This window comes from Calonectris borealis, chromosome 7 (assembly GCF_964195595.1).
Source record: "Calonectris borealis chromosome 7, bCalBor7.hap1.2, whole genome shotgun sequence".
In the NCBI taxonomy this organism is placed as follows: Eukaryota; Metazoa; Chordata; class Aves; order Procellariiformes; family Procellariidae; genus Calonectris; species Calonectris borealis.
The window spans coordinates 26982100-27002991 of NC_134318.1; the positions used below are offsets into that span (position 1 = coordinate 26982100).

At 36.8% G+C, this 20892-nt stretch overlaps 1 protein-coding gene across 2 annotated transcripts in view; it reads left to right on the plus strand.

Moving 5' to 3' along the window:
* Nucleotides 1–20892, plus strand: part of DNTT (DNA nucleotidylexotransferase) — a 99454-nt gene that overhangs the window by 70122 nt on the left and 8440 nt on the right. Inside the window, exons 10-12 of one of the 2 annotated variants that reach the window (XM_075154770.1) lie at nucleotides 859–1122; nucleotides 2578–2661; nucleotides 4086–4875. In XM_075154770.1, coding sequence (XP_075010871.1) covers nucleotides 859–1122; nucleotides 2578–2661; nucleotides 4086–4181 — 444 coding nt within the window. In that variant the 3' untranslated portion in view covers nucleotides 4182–4875. Of the gene's footprint in view, nucleotides 1–858; nucleotides 1123–2577; nucleotides 2662–4085; nucleotides 4876–20892 lie in introns of those variants that run through there. The other variant, XM_075154771.1, reaches the window with a different exon arrangement.

Here is a 20892-nt window from a genome sequence, read left to right on the forward strand (position 1 = left end):
AGATGTCCAGCAAATCAGTAGCCTTTGAAGCTGCCTAGAAATGCAAAGAACAGGCACAAAGAGAGGCCTAGGAATGACAGAAGGATGCTTTTCCTAAGGGCCTAGAGGGGATAGTGCAGAGTTTACTGCAACCCCGGGAGCCGTTGAAAGGGTGCTGGCTACAGAGCAAGGCTGGAAGAAAGCACTACCTCCTTCCACCCAGCCCTTCCTACAGTGCTGGATTAGAAGGAATTAATTTACAACTTCCATTTTTCTTACTCTGAATGTTCTTTATTATAAAAAGAAAATCTTGTTTATGCTTTAATAAAATCTGGCTCTTGAGGATCAAGAGTTTTTTGGTGCACTCCCTTCAAACAAAAGGCATGGGCAGGGCCACTCCACATCTCTGGAGGCTCCAGACCTTGTCACAAGGAAATCTCGCACAACAGACACAGTCCAAATGCTCTGTTTGGAATCTGTCAGCAGGACAGCGCTCTGGACTAATCTGTTTCTCTAGATGTCTGTCGCGTGGGAAAGCATCAATCCCTACTCAGAAATTTCTGTTGACATCAACTCCAAAAGGATTAGGAGGAAAGGATGGAGGGAAAGAATTGCAAATATTGTCTTCTTGATACAGGGCAGGACATCACCACTATCAGATGACTACCTACTGCAGATTTCCCTCAAAGGATCTTGTAATATTTTTCCAAAAGTTCCTGCTGTTTCTTTTCTCCACTTAGCCCAGATTTGGCCCTGCACAGTTCTGTGTTTTTACTGAAATTGCATTTTACATTAATTTTTTAAAACAACTGTCTAGAAACTCTGGAATTACAGTAAAACCAGTCCAGCAATTCAATGTGAGCAATGTCTTCCCTTTAGGACTTACTCTTATATTGTGATATCATCGAATCAACATTTGTAAAAGAACAGCTACCAAGCAGAAAAGTTGATGCCATGGATAATTTTCAGAAGTGTTTTGCAATTTTAAAATTATATCAGCCAAGAATAGACAACAGCAGTTACAACACGTCAAAAAACTTTGATATGGCAGAAGTCAAAGACTGGAAGGCAATCCGCGTAGATCTGGTCATAACCCCCTTTGAGCAATATGCGTATGCTCTGTTGGGCTGGACAGGCTCCAGGGTAAGTAACCACAACAGTCTACGTTTTCTTAGCATCGCTAACCTATTTTTGCTGTTGCAGGACCATTCAGAGTTCATGGATTTTAAAAAAATGTTCCTTCTCTCCACACATCACATTTCATGCTGTCATCAACCCATGATCATAGGTTGGAGTTGATGAACTCATCACTGACATTTATGGATGTCTCTGGAGGAGTTAACATCTATTTTCCTCGAACTTAGTGTTTAGGTTCATGGACTGAAGAGCTAGATTTTCAGTCAGTTGCGTTGTCTTTTTACATCATACTAGTGTTAACAAGCAGTTTAAATGGTTACTGAGTAGAGAGATGATTTGGAAAGTATCACAGAATTTTACAGGAAATTAAACATTTGAAGAAGAGATGTTCTGAATTGGAACTTAATTTGTTTCATAGGAAATTGAAAACAATTTGACATCTTTCTTTTTGGATTAGAGAAAATGTTTTCTTTCAGTTGTATTTTAATTGAATGTTTTAAATTGTAAAACATTGGAAAATTTTGAAATTTACACAATAGTTTTGAACTAGAATAAAATATGTTTTGATTGACATTTTAATAAGTTAAGAAAACTTGATAGCTACTTTCACAATAGACACTGTAGTCAGTGGGTATAATATAAAATAGTACAATATTTTCAAAATAAAAAAATCTATCTAAATGCAAACTCAAAACTCAAATGATTAATCTCTTTCCAGACAGAATTATTTTTTAATCTGTTCTACATGCTTGTCTTCTGATGTTCATTTTCTTAGGGAGTGATTACATGGTATAATGGAGAGCTCCTGAGCCTCCTCTGAACGATCTTTTTGATGTGCTAGAAGCAGTACAGGTGCATTGCCACTCTGTTCTACTCAGGTTAATTGGAAGCAGGGAGTTTTAGACCAGGCAAAATGCAGCAATTGATGTATTCTCCTGCTGAGCTGATGAGTTACTTCAGTCACTTTTCTGTTTTGAGATAATAAAATGTATTTATTTGGACCTTGGATTAAGTCCTGCAGACTTCGGGGTCCTTCTCATCCTGGAAATGTTTGGCTACTTAAAAGCCCCTCTCCCAACTCTGTGGGTGTCTACACTAAAAATGCACTTTGTGAGGCCCTTTAGTTGAGTAGGTAATGACTTCATCTTTCTCTGCCTCCCTCAGCTCCTACACCCTGTTGAGATAGTTCACCACACAGACTGTGGGAGCCCATCATAGGCTGTACATAAGATTACTTTCTCATACAGTACCCAACTATTCTCACAACAACCAACTGAAATGATGGACCATTGCCTATCAAAACATTGTCCTTTCAGATGGTCCATTTTTTCAGCCTATTGTCTTTTAATAGAGGTAATTTTTACATGTTCGTTTATTATTTGGCTTGGTGTTGCAGTTCTTATACAAAGGATAACAATTTTGATCTGCCAGAATTGCTCATATTTGCTATATCTTTTACAGCAATTTGGACGTGATTTGCGGAGGTACGCTACTCATGAAAGGAAGATGATATTGGATAACCATGCCTTATATGACAGGAGAAAGGTATTGTTTATTCTCAGAAATAAAGCTATCGTGTTTTTATTTTGGAGTATGCATTTTCAGTTTATTTTTGATATTCAAGTATAGAAAATATTTTAGCTTGTTTCTCTATCTACTATGTGGTAAAACAGTCCCACCTTCACAAGATTTTGTTTCATTGACAGAGCTTGATTAAATCTGAACAGGTAAATCCAGAAATCTTTTTTGGCACTGCTGAAGTAATTTCTGAAATTTAACAAGAAACATACATTAGACAATGGTGTTTGGAAGGAATTGTGCGACCTTCACAAAACTGAGAATAACTCATTTGCAAGTATTTGAAAAAACTATTTTACTGTCCTGTTTCAGAATGAAAGGTCATTTCTGTGTCACAGGCACAGTTTCAACAAGGATTGTGCTGACATTTCAAAGGAGAAGGGATATTGAGTGGTACAGGCTCAACTAGAAGGCCTAAGGAAGTTTTTGTAGGGTATGATACCAAATGGAGATCCGGGATCATCCTGCTTTTAAAGTCCTCATTCAGAAGGCTATATGGAGTTCTGTTTAGTCAAGCTTGCTAGTTTTGGTAGTAATTGGTAGCATTTCTGGTCTAAATGCTCTTGGCTACAGTTATTCTGATCTCTGCATTTATCTGGCTTAATGTCTGTATTTGTATTAGACCATTTTAATAATAAGCAAAAATCAATATTGAAGATGTTTATTGATGTCATTATAGGGGAAGGCAAAAATACCATGTCAAGATTTTACATTAATCTTTCCTGTACGTTCCTTGTAGGACAGAGACTGCTTTTAGCATCTCTACTTACATGCAGCATTGTCTCATTGTTTGTTTGGGAGACGAAGCAGTGATTTAAACTCTCACTCCATTTCAGCTGTCTCCATATGTGCTTGTCAGGCTCAGATGCTATAGCATCCTCAGTTCACGTAGAAACCTGGGGAAATGATCAGGCTAATGATCCATTTAGTCAAATATCCTGTCTCCAACAATTGTCAATACTAGATGCTTCAGAAGAAAATATAAAATCGCATAATAGATAAATATGCTATCAAATGTCTAAGGGGGGATGTTCCTTCACGAACTCAGGGATGATGTCAGTGTCTTTCTGCCTGTCTTTTACATTTTGAAAACTTTCAAAATATAAACTGCCTCAACATAATATAGCAAATGTTATTATCTGCAAGTTAATACATGCTCTGTTAAATAGCTTCTTGGGTGTAACAGATAACTGCACTAGAGAAATACAAAGAATTTAAGAAATGCCAGTGTATTTTTTGTGTGCAGAAAACTTTGCCTGCCTGGTGTACAAGTATATATCATTAAATCTACTTCTTTTACCCAGAACCCTGATGCATTCAGTGATACAATTTGGACACTGTTCATTCATGAACAGCATCAATCAGTATTATGTTTTCTTTATTGTGTTTAGGCTTTATATCTGACGTACCATTCAAATCCTTCTGGGAAAGGACATGTGCGTTTCCATGTGAATTTCACTGGACTACCCAGGATGTTTCACAGATAAATGATGAGTTTATCTTCACAGTGCCCTCTGGGAAGAAAGATGCTCTTGTCTTCCCAAATTTTCGAGTAAAGAACTGAGACAGAGAAAGATTTAAGGCCCTAAAAATCCATTGCAGTTTAGCCTGAATTTTCTCCTGTTGAGTATCTGCCTCAGGACTTTGAAAAATACATAGAATTATGTATATATCCATGACATGTTTCCCAAAGCCATCAGCTGTAGCTGTAACTGAATTTCCAGACCTTCTACATGTCAACTTACATTTCCTCACTGCACTGCCCAAAAACAAAGAAAAAGAATTAGTGGGAGGACTGAGAAACAAGATTTAAATTTTTTTCCTTATTACTTATTATGATGCAGGAATTCTATGAAAAGGGCAAGAAAAAAAAAAACCCAAAGCTTTCAGGGCAAATTTCAACTTAATCTAGGACTTCCATATATCAAATGAATGACGTGAATGGATCAAATGTCCCTTTCTGCTGGGGACTTTGTTTGCTTTCAAATGTTTCCCCCCCAAACCAATGTCTAAGTCTCCCTTTTTTCATTTAATCCCAGACACAGCCAGTTTACTTCCAAATTTTATTTTCTGCTGCAATACACAGACGTACTACAGATTTCAAAACAAGAAGTCATGACAAGTCTGTTGACACAGCAGAATACTGTTCTTGTCTCTGCTGCATTCTCAGAAATAGCTAAATTACATTAGCTGAAATTTTCCACAAAGAAAGAAAATTCTAAGGCAGATATGCAATATGAAAAATTTCAGACTAGGCAGCACTGAAGTTATAATCTAATTAAAACAGGGTCTTTTTTCAAGTAGTGCCATTCAAACAAGAAGCAGGGAGACACTCCCCACGCCCCCACCCCCCTGCTTCTAAGTATTCTACTATTTATAATCTAATGGGTTAAATAATTAAAATAATTTTTTTCTTATTTTTAACTTTGCAATTTTGTATTAAGTTATTCCCATAAAGGACATTTTGAACAAAAAGCCTTCCACACTGCCACCCAGTGTGTAATAAAGTCAAGAATGTGCATAATACAGCAATGGTGTCTGTAACTGTGAAATTTGAGATGATGACCCATAGCGGAAGAGGAGAAGTTTGCAGTACGTTGTGTGGCTGCCAAGGTTGATTAATTTTTAGGGTTATCAGGTTAGCAAGCTTAAAATCAGTGATGAAAACAATTAGTGACTTTAGTGCTATTTCAGAGAACATATACCCAAATTGTGAGATGTTTAGAGGTTTTTTTTTCTTAATTTAATTATGAAGACTAGAGAATCTTCTTTACTGTAATTCTAGTGCTTTTATTTAGAAACCATTTGACTAGGGGGGAACACTAAAAACATGGATGTTTTACCTGTACCCTCTCTTAAATTTAGATTGGAACACGAACATATGTATTTCATAAGGACATTTTTCTTTGTGGTAGGAAATCTTCCTTTCTCAAAGGAAAGCTTTCCCCAAGATAAAAACAATCAGGAAGCAGATATCCATGTGCAAGCTGCTCAAGATCCCTCAACACAACCCTAATTAAGGTTAATTAGGCACCATAGGTAAAAACTGAATCACATCTTTTCCATTTTTGTTTGCTGAAGAGAGGTTACCTGATGTCATTGGCTCTGTCCAGGCAGGCAAACTTTCATGCACGACTCTGTAAGAGTCACTGGGGTATAATTCAGGAGCTGGGCCAAATCCTTTCTCCTTCATTCTTCTTTTATTACTCTGTGTGTTTACAGCAAAAGGGATAGAAACGTCAGGCAGAGTCAAACTAATTCTCGATCCTGATGAAGACCAAATCCTTTCTTCGAAAACACTTGCCTGTCATCATTTAAAATTTTGCAAGCTGATATAAGAATTTAATAAACCATGCTATAGCAAATATACTTTGATTTTTTTTTTTTAATGGAATGTAACAGTGCCTGTAAGAGAGCGTCTTTCATTATAAAAGACAACAGTTTCCTGGTTTGCTCTGCATTCCAATATATAATTTGGTATACTTTATTCTTCTACATTAATATTTATCAGCCCTTTGGCACTGAGGCTTCCACTGTGGCCCACTGCCTGAAATGTCATGCATGTCAGAGAATCCCAGATTCCAGCGTTCAAGGGGTTGCATCAGGAGAGATTCCTGGTTACTTTAATGTATTTCCGAAGGGATTCTGACAGGAATAGGCAGCGTTAACACAGAAGTTAGGAATCAATTACATAGCTTTGCAGAGGGGAACAAAAGGAACAGATATTTCCTCAAGGGACTCGTTACAAAGTTACACTGTGAAATTATTCCTCAGCCTTGATTTTTTTTTTTTCCTAGGGTGAATCTTTTTCAGATATATTTGTGGGTTTTGGAAAACAGTGTGCAACTATCAAACTAATGATTTTTTCAGTTCTGTAATAAAAAGGACATTTTGTAGGTCTTCCTTTGGTAGGAAAACTGTGACAACAGGAATTGAAAATTTACTGCCAATGATCTATCAATGATCTTTTTTTTCATAAAAAGATGAGTGGATGTCCAAATCTGTGCCTCTTTAGAACTGTGTCCTAAAGCTATGGAAATCAGCACTTGTATATACCAACTTGAAGTATGAAGTTTCTGTGATTTACATCAGCTGGAGATCAAACCTTACAATGATTCCCACAGTTATGGAATGAAGGAGTTCGTTGATCACCCATGAGGAAGAAAGAGAAATTGTATATTCCCCGAGTCTCATAATATTATTATTGCTGTTACACTGGTTACAAATGGCATGACACATTTATGAACCAGGCCAATAAAATTCTCATTGTAAAACTTCCCTGATTCATGAATGAACAATATACTCTCTAAGTAGAACTGCTTTTGCAAAGACAAATTTCATTTTTCTGTGTGAACCATAAGTCAGATCAGCTGAACAATAGGCTCTTCCTTAGAAAAATTAAGGTCTTTAAACTGGAAACCATGGCATCAGTGGTTGGTTTTGCACCCCTCCGTGTTGGGTTGGGGGTCATTTATCCCTTAACCCACTATAAAGAATTTTTAACATGCATTGTGTCTAGGCTTAATCAGGAGCTAATGAGAGTGTAAGCACTGACCTCTGTTATGTATTTATGTAACATGGTCATCAGTTCACTGTCTGAACTGCAGTTTTTAGTCTGCATGTATATATACAGTTTGCCACATACTGAGATTTGAAGGTCACTTTCTTTGCAATGATTACAAGTTTGTGATGTACTAGAGCAGTCATTAGCAAGTTTTGACAACATCCTGACAGCTTTTTAACTGGGTGAAATGGAGAGAGATCTAGTGGATCTAACTAAAGACGATACAGCTCTAAACCCTGTTTTATTTTTGAAGACCTGTCTTTAAGCTGAATAACTATCATCTGCTTGCATGAGAATGAAATAAATGTGGGATTTACTTTTACTTTAATGTTTTATTATTTTTAAAGTGATTTTTAAAGTGGCTGAATAACCACAGGCTTTCTATTCTTAAAGGAGTAGCTGTCCTTGAAGTACGAGTGCTTCTCCCCTTTTATAGTGTCAGCAACCTGGAATAAGATTCAGGAACTGCAAAGGTGGTTGGTTGCTCCTTTACCAACCAAAGGTGCTGTTAGCTACAGCGGAGTGTCCTTGTCATGCACAAGGGCACTGCGGAGAGTGTCTGGAGCTGGGCTCTGTGCTATTGGATTTTTGCACTCTTCACCAAGTGGGTGGGTAAGACTTAATGTGGAATGACTGTTCTTCCATGATATGGCTCTCAGACTCAAGTTTGTGGTTTTCTTCAGTAAGAATATTATTTAAGGAAAAACTTCCTCCTTCTCCAGAATATGAAATGCTACTGTCCAGTCAGCTTATAAACTTAACTTATAAACTTAATCTTTAACTTTGAAGTTTGCTCCACCATAAATATAACATCTTATTATCTGTCTGTACTCTTCATGCCTTTACTTTGCCTCTATGATTAATCTCATCCAAGTCTCCATTTCTTCTTAATTTGACATTGTTTCATTCAGTTTTGTAGACTCCAACAGTTTTGTAGACTCCAATGTTGCTGCCTACTTTCTCCTGGGTACTATTAACACCACTTCAAAATCCAGGGAATGACTGTAAAAAGGGTGGCTACAACTTAGTGCTGTAAAATGTCAGTTTAGAAGTTACTTTCCTTACCCTAGTATTGAAAGGATCCAATAGGCTCTTGTGAGTTACCCAAAGAGCTGCTGTAGCTCTGGAAGACATAACCTATGTCTTTCTGCTGAAATTAAAATTAACCAGTTTAAAATATAGCTTAGATTCCAGACTGTAAGCACTAAAATGAAATTCAAGTCCAAAAATTTCATCATCAAGAAAAGCTGTGTTTTTAATTTAAGCTGATTTTGTTTTAACTTCTGTTATTCTGACATTCGCTGTTAGCTGCTCTTTGGCATTGCTGCAAAACCTTTTTGTTGCTTGTTACCCTTAAAATTCCATGGGAATATAAATATGTTGGATTCCTTTTTTTTTCCTGACTCTGTGTCCCTGGATGTTATCTGAGGTTGCAGCTTGCAATTCATAAATACCAGACTGTTGTGATCCTGTTCTTCCTCATGGCTCATCCATTTGAAGATCCAATTCAGATACCCAATCTTTGTTATAAACAGCTGTAGATTTGCTGCAGTCTGGCTCGTTAAAGCTCTCTCTGCTCTCTCTGGTTCTCTATGTGTAGTCACTGGATATAAAAGGTCCTTCTTCAGCTTCCAAAAAACCTCACATACCTGGTTGTTAAGACACAATGCCTGCCACTGGTATCTGAAGTTTTACACTTCAGATGTACACACTGTTTACATTGATGGTTGTGAAGACAGCTGTCCCACAAACTTCCATTCCTGTTGAGGAAACACAGCCTACATAACTGTTAGCATTTAAAGGAAAGGTTGAATGAGGAGGCTGAAAATAATGTGACATTTTGTCAGTTTGATTCTTCAGGGTTGTGCACTGTCCAAGCTCTGAACTGGGAAATGTCTTAAGTGCACAGCCAAATCACCCTGAGATTTATGTGTAAAATTTTGCACATACTGCCAGTATTTTGGCTCAACAGAGAAAGCAATCAAGAACAGCTGTTAACATGTGTGGAAGGCATTCGTATGCAGACTGGAAAAAACGTCTGGAGATGACCTACTCTATTTTGCCTTTTCTTACTCTGCAGTACATCCGTTCTTGCCTGGTACATATGTCTTGGATCACTTTGTAACAGGGTGTTGTGTCAGGCTGGTAGACTGATGTGATTACAGTCAGCCAAAGGATCACATACCTAGGGTTCAGACATGTGACATCGGAGGGCATATTAAAAAAATTTTTAGGTTTTCATGTTCTCTGAATATTTTCTGATCCCTCTTTTAATCCTGATTTGGCTTGTGAAGAGGCAACATGAGAAGGAACAAAGCATTTTGACATTTCGAATGAAGTGAGCTGAAGAGATCACATACATTGTTGTAAAATGGCCTGAGGAAGGAGGATGGTCCAGAGGTTTGACTACTAGCTTGCAACTTGGGTCCCAGTGTGGCCAAACTTTCTTTGTAGTTTTAAGCAAGTCATTTAACCTTCCTTGATCCCACTTCCCAACAGTAAAACCTAATTCCCGCAATGCAAAGGTACAGTAAGGATAAGTAGTTAACCACTGTGGCAAAAACTAGTTCAGTTTAATGAAGGATTTTATCACTCAGCGTTTTGCCTTTCCTTATAACTGGGAGAAAGAACAAATGTTTAATGAAGAATTTTGATCATTCAAAATTTGCTTGTTCTCTTAATCAGAGGGAAAGTCAAATTGTTGACACTTTCTGCAAAGGGAAATGCTTTTTGAATCTCAGCTTTGGAAACAATCCACAGGTCAGACTGTTCCAAACCTCCAAAGCTCAGACAGCTCTTGGGGCTGCAAGCTCTGAGGCACTTGCCTTGGCTGGTTGCTCCAGGCTCGTGGAGCCAATAAGCTCTGGGGACCCTGGCTCTGATGTAATTGAAATGACTTATTTGAACTCAGGCTCCCAATAGCCTGTCAAGCAAGTTGTTGAGAAGATGGGCAAGCTCGCAGGAGCTCAAATAGGCTTAGATTTTTAAAAGTAAACTAGATTCTACTGGATTTTTTTTTAGGGCAATATTTTGATAACTACATCATTTTTATGGAACACCCAGGTTTCACTGAGTAGGAAAATTCCAACAAAACAAAATTCATTAGTGTTTTGCTGAATAGATCTGTTCACAAGGCAGTGGGATATTATGTTTGTGTGACTATACATGTGTTAAGTAGAAATACTGTTCCCTAGAACTGTCTTTTCTCTGGGAATTCCAGGAAGTTGCATTCCAGTGATTCTCAGCCAGCAGCATCCATATATCGTGTTTCTCTGTAGAGCTTGGTGTGAGGATGCCCCAAACTTAAGTACAGAAGATGCTTCTGAAAGATCTACTGTGCTATGCAAAGCCCAGCCCTACCACTTATACCATGGGTAAATTTGAGTTTTTAAAATGCAGGATTTATCAACCTTTTTTACTATTACTTCCGAACTAAACTCCCTTATCTCAATTAATTTAAAACTAGTACCATTACCAAATACTTCAGAACTCATATTGTCAGAAAATAAGCTGCTTTTTGGTTGTTTTTACATTTTGGTAAGTATTTGGAACTATTCCTTGTAGCTGCAGTAAAGAAGGATATTTAAAACTTCCCCACTGTACTTCACACAGTTGCAGCTGTGGTGGGATTCCTATTGCTCTTTCCTTTCATTCAAGATATATTCACTATTCTTGATGTGGTTTGCTGCTTAGCAGTTACTCAGAGCCAAAGAGCCTGGCAGAAGTCTGCTGTATTCAGTGCCTGAGCTGGAATCATTTCCCATGTCATAGGAGAAGACTCTGCATAAAACAGGAACTAGTTTCAACTGCTCCGTGCCAGAAGTTCTCGATGATGTATTTCCTCAAATCGTTATCTTTTGAGTACATAAGCGAGCATGTGGGAGTTAGTTAGGCTGAATGAGAGGTGGGATGGGCTAGATGCATTAAGCTGCTGCAGCTACTTTTCTCTATTCCTCTTTCGTGGCGGGAGATTTCTAGGGATGGCATGTGGAACAGCTTCATGTCTGGATCATGGCCATGTAGAAAGTGTCTCTTTCCTGCAGCTTTATCACACCACTACCCAACAGAGATCCTCAGTCTGGTTGTGGGATCCGAGGGTTGGATTTGTCTTGTAGATTTAGATTTTTATCTTACATAAACCCATATGTTTTCACAATAATATTCCAGAAAATAACTTTTAAGTCCAATTATTACTTTATGCAGTTCAAGGCAGCAAAATGAAGCGATGTAAATAATTAGCATTACTTTTTTTTGTAAAAGAGTAGCTGGAGTTTCTAGGGTATAATAGATTGATTAAATTATTAGCATATGAATGTTCTTGCACTAACACTGTAGGTTGTTGGGTTTTTGTAAGAGGAAGGTCACAAGCTCAATGTTATTTTGAAGAGTCATTGGAGCAGAAAGCAGTTATTAGTTTTATGTCCTGTGAAAATTTAAGATGGGAAATAGGTGCCTTAATGTTTTCTACTGTTAAAGAAATATTGGAAAAAAATATGACACTCTCTGCAGAAGACTGTATATGATTGATGATGATTTTGCATTTAAAAACCATGGTGTGAATTTGAATGGCATTAAATGTTATTTAGTTGTTGAACAGCAAGAGAGGTGGTTTATATAACTACTCTGAATAGTAAATTCACGAGATGCTCTGAAAACTTCATAATGGGACCCAGCTTTGCAAAACATTAAGTGCTGTACAGTTACAGTGGAAATAGTAAAACCCTATGTGCCGAACTTTTTTTTAAGAGAATATTTAGTTTTCCTTGGGAAACCAGTATAAGCATGAAAGTGGAAATTTATCCTGGGATTTCTTCCACACTGTGAAGATCACTATTGCACAGTCTTTAATCACTTGCCTGCAGAAAGCATTTCTATTTAGGAAAATCCTTAACCGACTCTTCAGGCAGGGCTTGCTTGCCCTGTCTGTCTTTGCATGTGTCTGTAAAGCCAAATGAAGGTGTGATTGCAGCCCGGGTAAATGACTATTATATGCCTGTAATGTTTTGATGAGCTGGCTCAAGGGTGTATGTAAGTTTTCTGAGTTCTGCTACTACTCATCTTTTGCCCAAGTAGTTGCTTCACAGACAACCGCAGTGTGTGCAGCAGGCAGCCCCTCCAGTCACGCCTGGCAACATACTTGAAGTTCTAGCCTCCCCCATGACATTCAAATTTTTCTCTGGCTGAGTCTAAGTCCATGTTGCTGGCATGCCACTTAGCCAGCAATTTATTTTGAAATAAGTCTTACCTGACAGTGACCACATTGGTCGGAGAAGTTATGTTTGTGTGGTGGCTTGGCTTAGAGGATGGAAACAGCTCTGAGGAAGCCAGACTGATTGCAGATGGCTGGGTTGTTACCTGCACTTGCCAGAACTTTGTAAACAGGTCTCCTAATAAAAAGCCAGCTTTGTTTTCCAAGCATTGATTCTTTTCTGTCACTATCCAATACGTTATTTCTCAAAAACATGTATCACTGGGAAGAAAAGCTGGCTATGATTCTATACCCTCATTTTATTACATAAATATGTGTAATATTCACACGTGTTTAACTGTGTGTTCAACAGTTATGGTCTCAAAATCAGTTTTCTTGTGTCATCTGAGAACCTTCACTGCACTCTACCTTTCACTGAAAAAACATGCCTGCAGAAGTTTACTTGCACAGTTAAAGAGACATTTTTTTAAGATTCTTTAAAAACTGGATGTTATAGTCTTATTTTGGCAGATGCTGCTCTAAAACTATGAAGTTTTAATAGTGAGACAGTCAGCCTTGAGAATATCTTGATGAATTAAACATGCTGCAGCTGCAGAGTTTGCTTTAGATGTCTGCAATAATGACTGGATTAAAGCTAAAGTAAACATAAAGATCCAAAGTTTATAAAATTGATTTCCAATGTGATCAGTTGTTCACACAATCATTACTACAATTATACACTGAGTCATTGTAAACAGATGCACATACTTTCATTTACATTCCAATTCTTCTCTCTCACTCTCAGGAAAGTAGAAATTGCATATGTGATTTGGGGGGTTTGTTCTTTTTGCACCTGGTCTATTTTTAAAAGAATGAAATATAAATTCTTTTAAAAGAATGAAAATAATCTACTTTTCTTACCTCTTGGTAAATTAAAAAATGATTATGCGTTTTCTTCCAAAGTGTGCTTTTTCCCAGTGTTCTCTTAGCAATTTAAGTGTTTCACATATAGCAGATGATAGTTCATTTTTACAAAGTCTGCATATAATTCATGTACATATTTAGCTACATTTAATCCCTTTGTAATAGCAAGCTGTATATCTAACACAAAGATAAATGTACCTAGTTGTTGTTTCCTTGCTCGGTGTGTTTTCTGAACAGTTCAGTGAAACCTGTATTGCTAATGAAAAGAGAGAGCTCTCAAAATGCATAAGTAGGTGCAGATCCAAAATATTTTGATTATACTTTTTTATTCATTTTAATTCCTAGGGCAGTACAGAGCCAACCATTTTCAAATGTTTTAATTCAATTATTCAGTCAGTATGCTTGGGTAAGTTATTGAATGTGGGGAAGGTAACATAGTCTCAGATTTTCTGTTAAAAGAAAAAAGAAATCAATTGAGAAGAAGCTAGGTGGAGAGGAAGCTGGAAAAGGAAATAGCCAAGAGCCAGAGTGGAAAATGGGGTACAGAGTGGGAGTGAGAATGGGAAGCCTGTGGTGGATATACAGATTTGATAAGGAAGTGCAGGTGGCTGGACACAGCGATGGGGAATGGAAAGGGTATACTTGATTCGCAGCTACATTGTGGAAAAGAATCTGGGTTGGTTGAAGAGACTGAGCTGAAGAGGGGCACAAAAAAAGAATGACTGGGGAGAGATATGAGTGGAAGTTTGATGGACTAAAAAATAAACTAAATTCATTAGGCTAATGCTCTAAGCTGGCAACAAGAAATAGGTAAACTTTCAATTGCCCCAAATAACTAAGCAAACCATGTTTATCTCACTTACCCTGGATATGGCATGAGTGGAGCCTGAAGTTACATTAGAAATCTGAGGGGAGAGATCAAGGCTACAACGTAGTATAGGGAAGTGAGGAAGAGAGGGAGCTAGAGCAGATACAGATTGTAAAAGCTCAACTTGCTAAGGCTGATTGATCCCACATTGGCCTGCAACCCCAGATAGTTGTCAGTGCTGTCAGCAAATACTTGTTAGTCCTGTGGCACAGTATATTTCTTGCCTAGTGAAAAAAAGCTTAAGTATGTTACAGGGACTGAAGGAAGCAGTATTTCATTGAAGAAAAAGAAGTTTCTATGCATATAATACATAGGAAAACTGAATTAAGGTTAAAATACAATCAGCCACATTCTGGGATTTCTTAAATTGCAGGTCTTTGATTCTGCAATCTCAATAATGTTCTTTTGAAGTAGTTTGTTTATAATAATCCCATGTGAATTACACTCAACTGTGTTTCATAAAATACAGGATTCTGCATTTTTCTTGTTTCATTCATTCATATGAAGCTTTATAAAGAAAAATATAATAAGCCAACTTAACAATGTTTGACAAGCTACAGCTACTGTAAATAACATAGACTTAAAGCAAAACAGAAGTATAGCTAAAGCAGACAGGGGAGTAATCCCTGTTAATCTTTTTGGTGACTTTGTGATAGGACACAGATTGTCTGAGAACTACAGAGGGCAATAAGTTTTTGTTCTGTTTTTGTTTACAACACTGTGCTATTTAACATGTTTTAGTTTTTGCCTGGGTTGTCAGATAGGAAGTTCCAAGTTTCTCTTCACTTTGTGTGCCCAAAACCGAAAACATATTCTTGTAGTCTGCATGGTAATGTATTATATTCTTTATTTATTGTGGAATGTTTTTAATTATTAAAATTGTAATGGGAGATTGGATGCATAACTATGTAGTGTTTTGCAACAAAGTAACCACACATCTATCATTTTAAATGGAGAATAATTCCATTTTATGCAAGCATGGTCTTGCTTACAAACTACATTTCAGCAAATAAAAAAGTGCTCGTTCAGTTAGGTCAACAGATAATACTAAAGTTTTAAAATATTTTACTTTTGAAAGTGTCAGCTCTTCAGCATTGGTCTTCTTTCTCCTTCATCAAAGTTTCTTGGAATAAGTACTTTGCATGTAGAAAGCTTGCAGACATTTTGTTACTTCATGTTATGAAGTAGTTAATAGGATAACTGCCTAGAATATCCTAACATTAGCCTGATTATTTTATTTTACTCGGTGAATCTAGTTTTTATTGTTCAGAAATTTAATATGAATAAACCTGTAACTAGAGTTAGAGAATAGTTGTAAGAGAAATATTCAAGTATGGTATTTCTGATTAAAAGCACAGGACAAGTCCAATGGTAAAATGAAATGAGAATTTATGATGCTGGCTTCTATTACCTTCAAAAACTATTCATGCCCAGAATTATTAGAATAAATTCCACTGCACTATTTTGCATCAATACCATTACACATGATTTTGCCTGAGGGTATTGAGTCAATGGGTAATGCTTGTAATACTGCTTTTTCAATCATGGTTTGTTATAATGTCATTTCAAAGAGTCATTTTTTTCTCTCTGATTTATTTATCATCTTATTTGTAGCTGGATTAGGAACAGATTAGTTTTTATTTTAAAGCAGGCAGGGTGATGTGAATACTATTACAGAAAATACCAGTTAAACATGAAAATTACATTTGGAGATAATATAATGTCAGAGGCACTTCAGGTTATTTGCTACTGAAAACTGTTGTGATACCATCAAAGGGAAAATGTGGTGTCTACGCAGTGCTGCGGAATATTATTATTGAACTTGATGAAATACTTTACATTTCTAGCACAAATTGTTCTTCAGCATTTATGTTCTATAATTATCATGAAATTGTACTGTTGACAGTGTCATTCATAAACATAGCATAAATATTTAGCAAAATGTCTAATTACAAGCAAAGCAAAAATCACCAACACCCAGTCTTAAAACAAAACCTCTCCAAAAAAAACAAACAAGAAAAGATTGGGAAAAACAAGGAGTGAAAAACACCTGAAAGTTGTTGGTTGTATTGTTTAGGAAAGTACTAGAAGATAGATGCTCAGATATTATAGCAATCCACAAAATGTAAAAAATGTCTGTTGGCCATAATGAAGATTAATACTACTCAGAGTAAAATATACTAATGGATAATTACTATACAATTCCTTAGGACTTGATTCTGTCATGTTTTTTCATCAAGCACTGTCTTATTCTGAGAACGTTGTCTCACTGACTAGTGATGGAATAAGATGCTGTCCCTCTCAGGCTGGTTAGCAGTATGAATATCAGGACCATGGAGAAGTTTCATTTTTCCATTACTTTTGGCAGCGTTCATACTACACAAGATAATACTTGAATACAATTATTTGACCTTTTTTATAATGATAGGATTGTATGCATTTTTATCTGGAAATTGCTTTACTTAGACTTTTTTCTTTTTTTTTTTTCCTTCCTCAATTCCCTCCCCTCTCTCGCCATAAAATCATTTAGCTCTCTGTGAAAGTTACTGATTACAGTGATTCTTGTTAGCACTTTGTCTACCCTAATGAGTCAGCTAATGATTTCAGAGAAGTAGCCACCATTTTATGGATTGATGTTACATTGTATTCCCATACTTTCATTGTAGATTGAAGGCACTCAACCTCATACTGCTCAGCGTATCGGAGGAATTTATGGATCTTCTGTAGCACTTTCTCTACACTTGGTTTACACAATTGTGGGTCTGTAACTGGTGTAACATTGCAAAGCTATTTGCTGTACTGAAGCTCTGAGCAGATTTATGTTTTCCACCAAAGATGTACATCATTCATTCTTGTAAAGTTAACAGTAGCATAGAGAAGGAAGAGAAAATAGCTGGCTTCCTGATCGGTGTTTGCAAAGTATGCCTTCATCTTGGTCATTACAAGTCAGTAAAGAGGGAGTGGAGCTGGCTGCAATGCTGAAGGTAGGCTGCATGGCAGAAATGACAGACCTGAATGACAGATGGAAATCCTGGTGCAGGGGCTGCATAAGTACATGGATTGAGGTGGCGCACATCCAGCTGTTTAAAGAAAATAGAATCATAGTCCCTATGGGTAAACATTGATATCGCCAAATTCTGCTACTGAAGTCAGTAATTTTTAAGTGTTGACGGCAGCACTGGGCTCCTGTTAGTTATTTTAGTGAAAATCTCTATATACTACCACGTGTATTCCTTTTTGACATATAGCATATAAATAAAATCACAGCCCACTGTCTTGGTTACGGTGATGCTCAATGACTCAAATTCTACATGGTAAGGATAGAAAACAGCATGGAGCTAGATATTCAGAGAAGATTTTAAAGAAATATGCTTGAGAGAGGCTAGCTTTCACTCACATCTCTTATATTATTATAAATCATACTAATCAAGTAATGTTGCTTGTCTTTAGGTTAGTAAATTCAAATATAGACAAAAGCACATGGTTATAACCTGAGCAAAATGCTTCTTTTCTTTGAAATCTGTTCCTTTCTACTGCTACGGAGAGTTACCATGCATTTTCTCATAGGTTTCTTCAAACCTTGTGGCTTATACCCTTCACAGCTATTAGCTGGCCCAGTTAATGCACAAGCTCTGTCTGCAAGAAATCATTCCAGAAAGTGATTGCCTTTGATAATGGGGAAGGTGGAAATATCTTTTTGCGAGTAAACAAGTTTTGAACAGGAAGTGGTTGAAACACTTAAATTTTGCAGCATCCTTCCTCACCCTCCCTTGCAGCTGCTATTTTTGCTGAGTCACTTTGCAGGCACCTTCCTCTCAGAAACCCACTCTCTCGGAAACCATTAAGATAAAACAAAAACAGGTTTATGTTTTTTATTCAATCTGCTGCAGGGCTTTATTAAGACCCAAAGAAGTTTATCTAGACAATTGCTTTTCCCTCACCTTCTCTTTCCATTACTTTGTATTCTAGGCGTCCTTTCGTTCTTGCTTTTTGGCTGGCTGGTCGTTGGAGTAAATTTGTTGTGTGGTTCTGTAAATTTGGTTGGAGTAAAATGTTCTGAGTCATTTTATTAGAGATTTGAGTCTGAGTTAACACCTACCTGAAAAAACAATTCAGACATGTCTGAACTAAAATTCCACTGAAAATTTCTTTTCACTATTTTCTTCGGTTTTACCTCCCTGACTTGTTATATGTGTTGCCCTTATTCTCCATATGAAAGTGCTGAACTGCAGAAGCTCATCAACATGTTCAGCGTTGTAAGAAGTGTTAGCACAGGAGGCACCATTAGGAGGTCATGTCAAGTCAATCGTTCAGTAACACTCTCCTCCATCCTGTTTTTTCGTCTTTTGCTAGTTTGTTACTGACATCCTCACTTTTGTCCTTCTCTCCTCCTTTATTTTTTACTTATTTTTAGAAAATGTTACTATCATCTCCATATTTATGATTCCAGGATAAACCTAATTGAAGTTGATGGAGATCAAGAATATAATCAACTCAAAGTGTTTATTTTGGGACTTGCAATAACTTAATTGTCAATAAATAGAACGTCCAACTAGTTGTGCCATGGAGTGAATTTGGATAATTTTTCATCAATCAGTCTGTATAATCTGATTACCTCTCTTCCGAGTGACCTTTCTGAGAGAAGATGTAAGTGTGTAGCTGAAACAGAGCATATGTTCTCCCTGTCTGTCTTGTCTTCTCTCGGGCTTTCCTGACTTGGTTTCTTTGACAGTGGTCCTTGTACTTGTCACATCCAAGAATTCCTAGACATCTGCATTCAGTGCATTCAGTGGTTGACTTTTTGTTGGAAAAATATGCTTTCCTTGCCAGAGGTTGGCTTTTCTGTGTTTTCTCAGTGTTTTCAAGTTTTCTTTTGGTTGTGAGCTAATGGAGATGTTCAGGATAGTGAGGCAGAGCAGGCTTTCCAGGTGAAAACCAGCAGCGAACTTGCATGATTTCATAAGGCTTGTTTGCTAAGGTTCACCAGAAATCAATGCAGCTCACTGTACTCAAATGAAAATGCCTGTAACATTGGACTGTCTTTAATTTTGCACTGAGAACTTACTTTTCTCCTCTTACTGAAGTTGTGTACTGTCAGTCACAGGAACTAACATTTAAATCTCGAAAATAGGAAGCAACTGAAATTATATTGATATAAACCATTACGTGTATGCCTAAGGACTTTTAACTTCCAGTTGAAAAAATCCATGCAGCTGAATTGAATTATTGAATCATATGAACTTCTTCATATAAAATTGAGCCAGAAAGATGCATGTTTTTCTAATGTAATAATTTTTTTGCAAAATTTTAACAGCTAAGATAACAACATATTGTTTGCTTTCTGCCCTCTTTCTTCCTTCTTTTTTTCTTACCTTTCAGGTAGATCTCATTTCTGTTTTTAGAGAATTTTGTAGTGCAAGCCCCAAAACTCTTTTCCTTGCAATTCTGATCATACAATAAATGAAAATGTGACAAGTTCAAGCTTCCAAATGTCTGTTTATTTCTTTTCTCCTCAGTCTTTCATGGGTTAGAAGAAGCTGCTTGAGGCTATTTTCACATATTACATTTAATAATCATACATCAAGAAACAGTTTTATGTACTACTGCTACCTTGTTAGAAAAATTTCACCAATGGTTGATTTAGCATTTATAGAAATTCCCCCATAAAAGTGACAGTTGTTTGCACCTATTCCAATTTGTTTGTTTTATTTCTAATTATTGTTATGTCTAACATTTGCACAGATGATAAATAATTTAATGCTATACCCATTTATTGTCAGAATCTTGCTCTGAACTCAATAAAATATGAACATTGAGTACAGAAGATAGGTGCAGCCAATCTAAGAATTGCAGGAAATGTTACAACAAAAAGACTTCAATGTATTGTTTTGTGGACACATGATTGTGCAGACATTTTTGATGCAACGACCAGACTCCCTTGTCTTGCTAAATATCTTCAGCACCATATGCAGGAGTTTAGGTAAATATAATCTAAAAATCATAAATCATAAAATAATGAAATATATACCTACATTGTAAGGTATACATTATAAAAGGCTGATTTATTAAAAGTAGCATCTTCCTAAAAGTTTCTGCAGTATTGGTGTGACCTGTGTCCAGCATTGGTGCATCAACACTTGTTCTAGCAAAAATGGCCCAGTGGCAGAGAACACATAGGGTAACGCTCAGGTCAGGTAAACATACGTGAACATTCCCACAGCTAATCATGTGGAAAGTATTTGCTACTTGATGGATGACTTATGTTTCTGCCTTCACAATACTTTCTGTAAGCTCATTTTATTCATTTAATTAACAGCTGTTTATATTTTTTACAGGGTATAAATGTTATTTGAGCAAATGGAATCAGAGAAAAAGGGAGTGTGAGCAGTTTAATAGCTTTGCACCCTTAATCTAATAAGCCATCTTAGTATATTCTGTAAATTGTAGGTCTTTGGTGTTATGGCGCACTGCTTCACTGAATGCAGTGGCCTTTCATATATAGAGAAGTGCTTTCACATCTTGGAAGCTATTGCTAGCAATGTAAGTAGCATCATCTCTGCATTAGTCCCAAGTATCTTTAATTAAAAATCTTTAATTGACTTGGCATAAGTCATGACATGTGAAGATGTCACTAAAGTGACAAATACATATGTA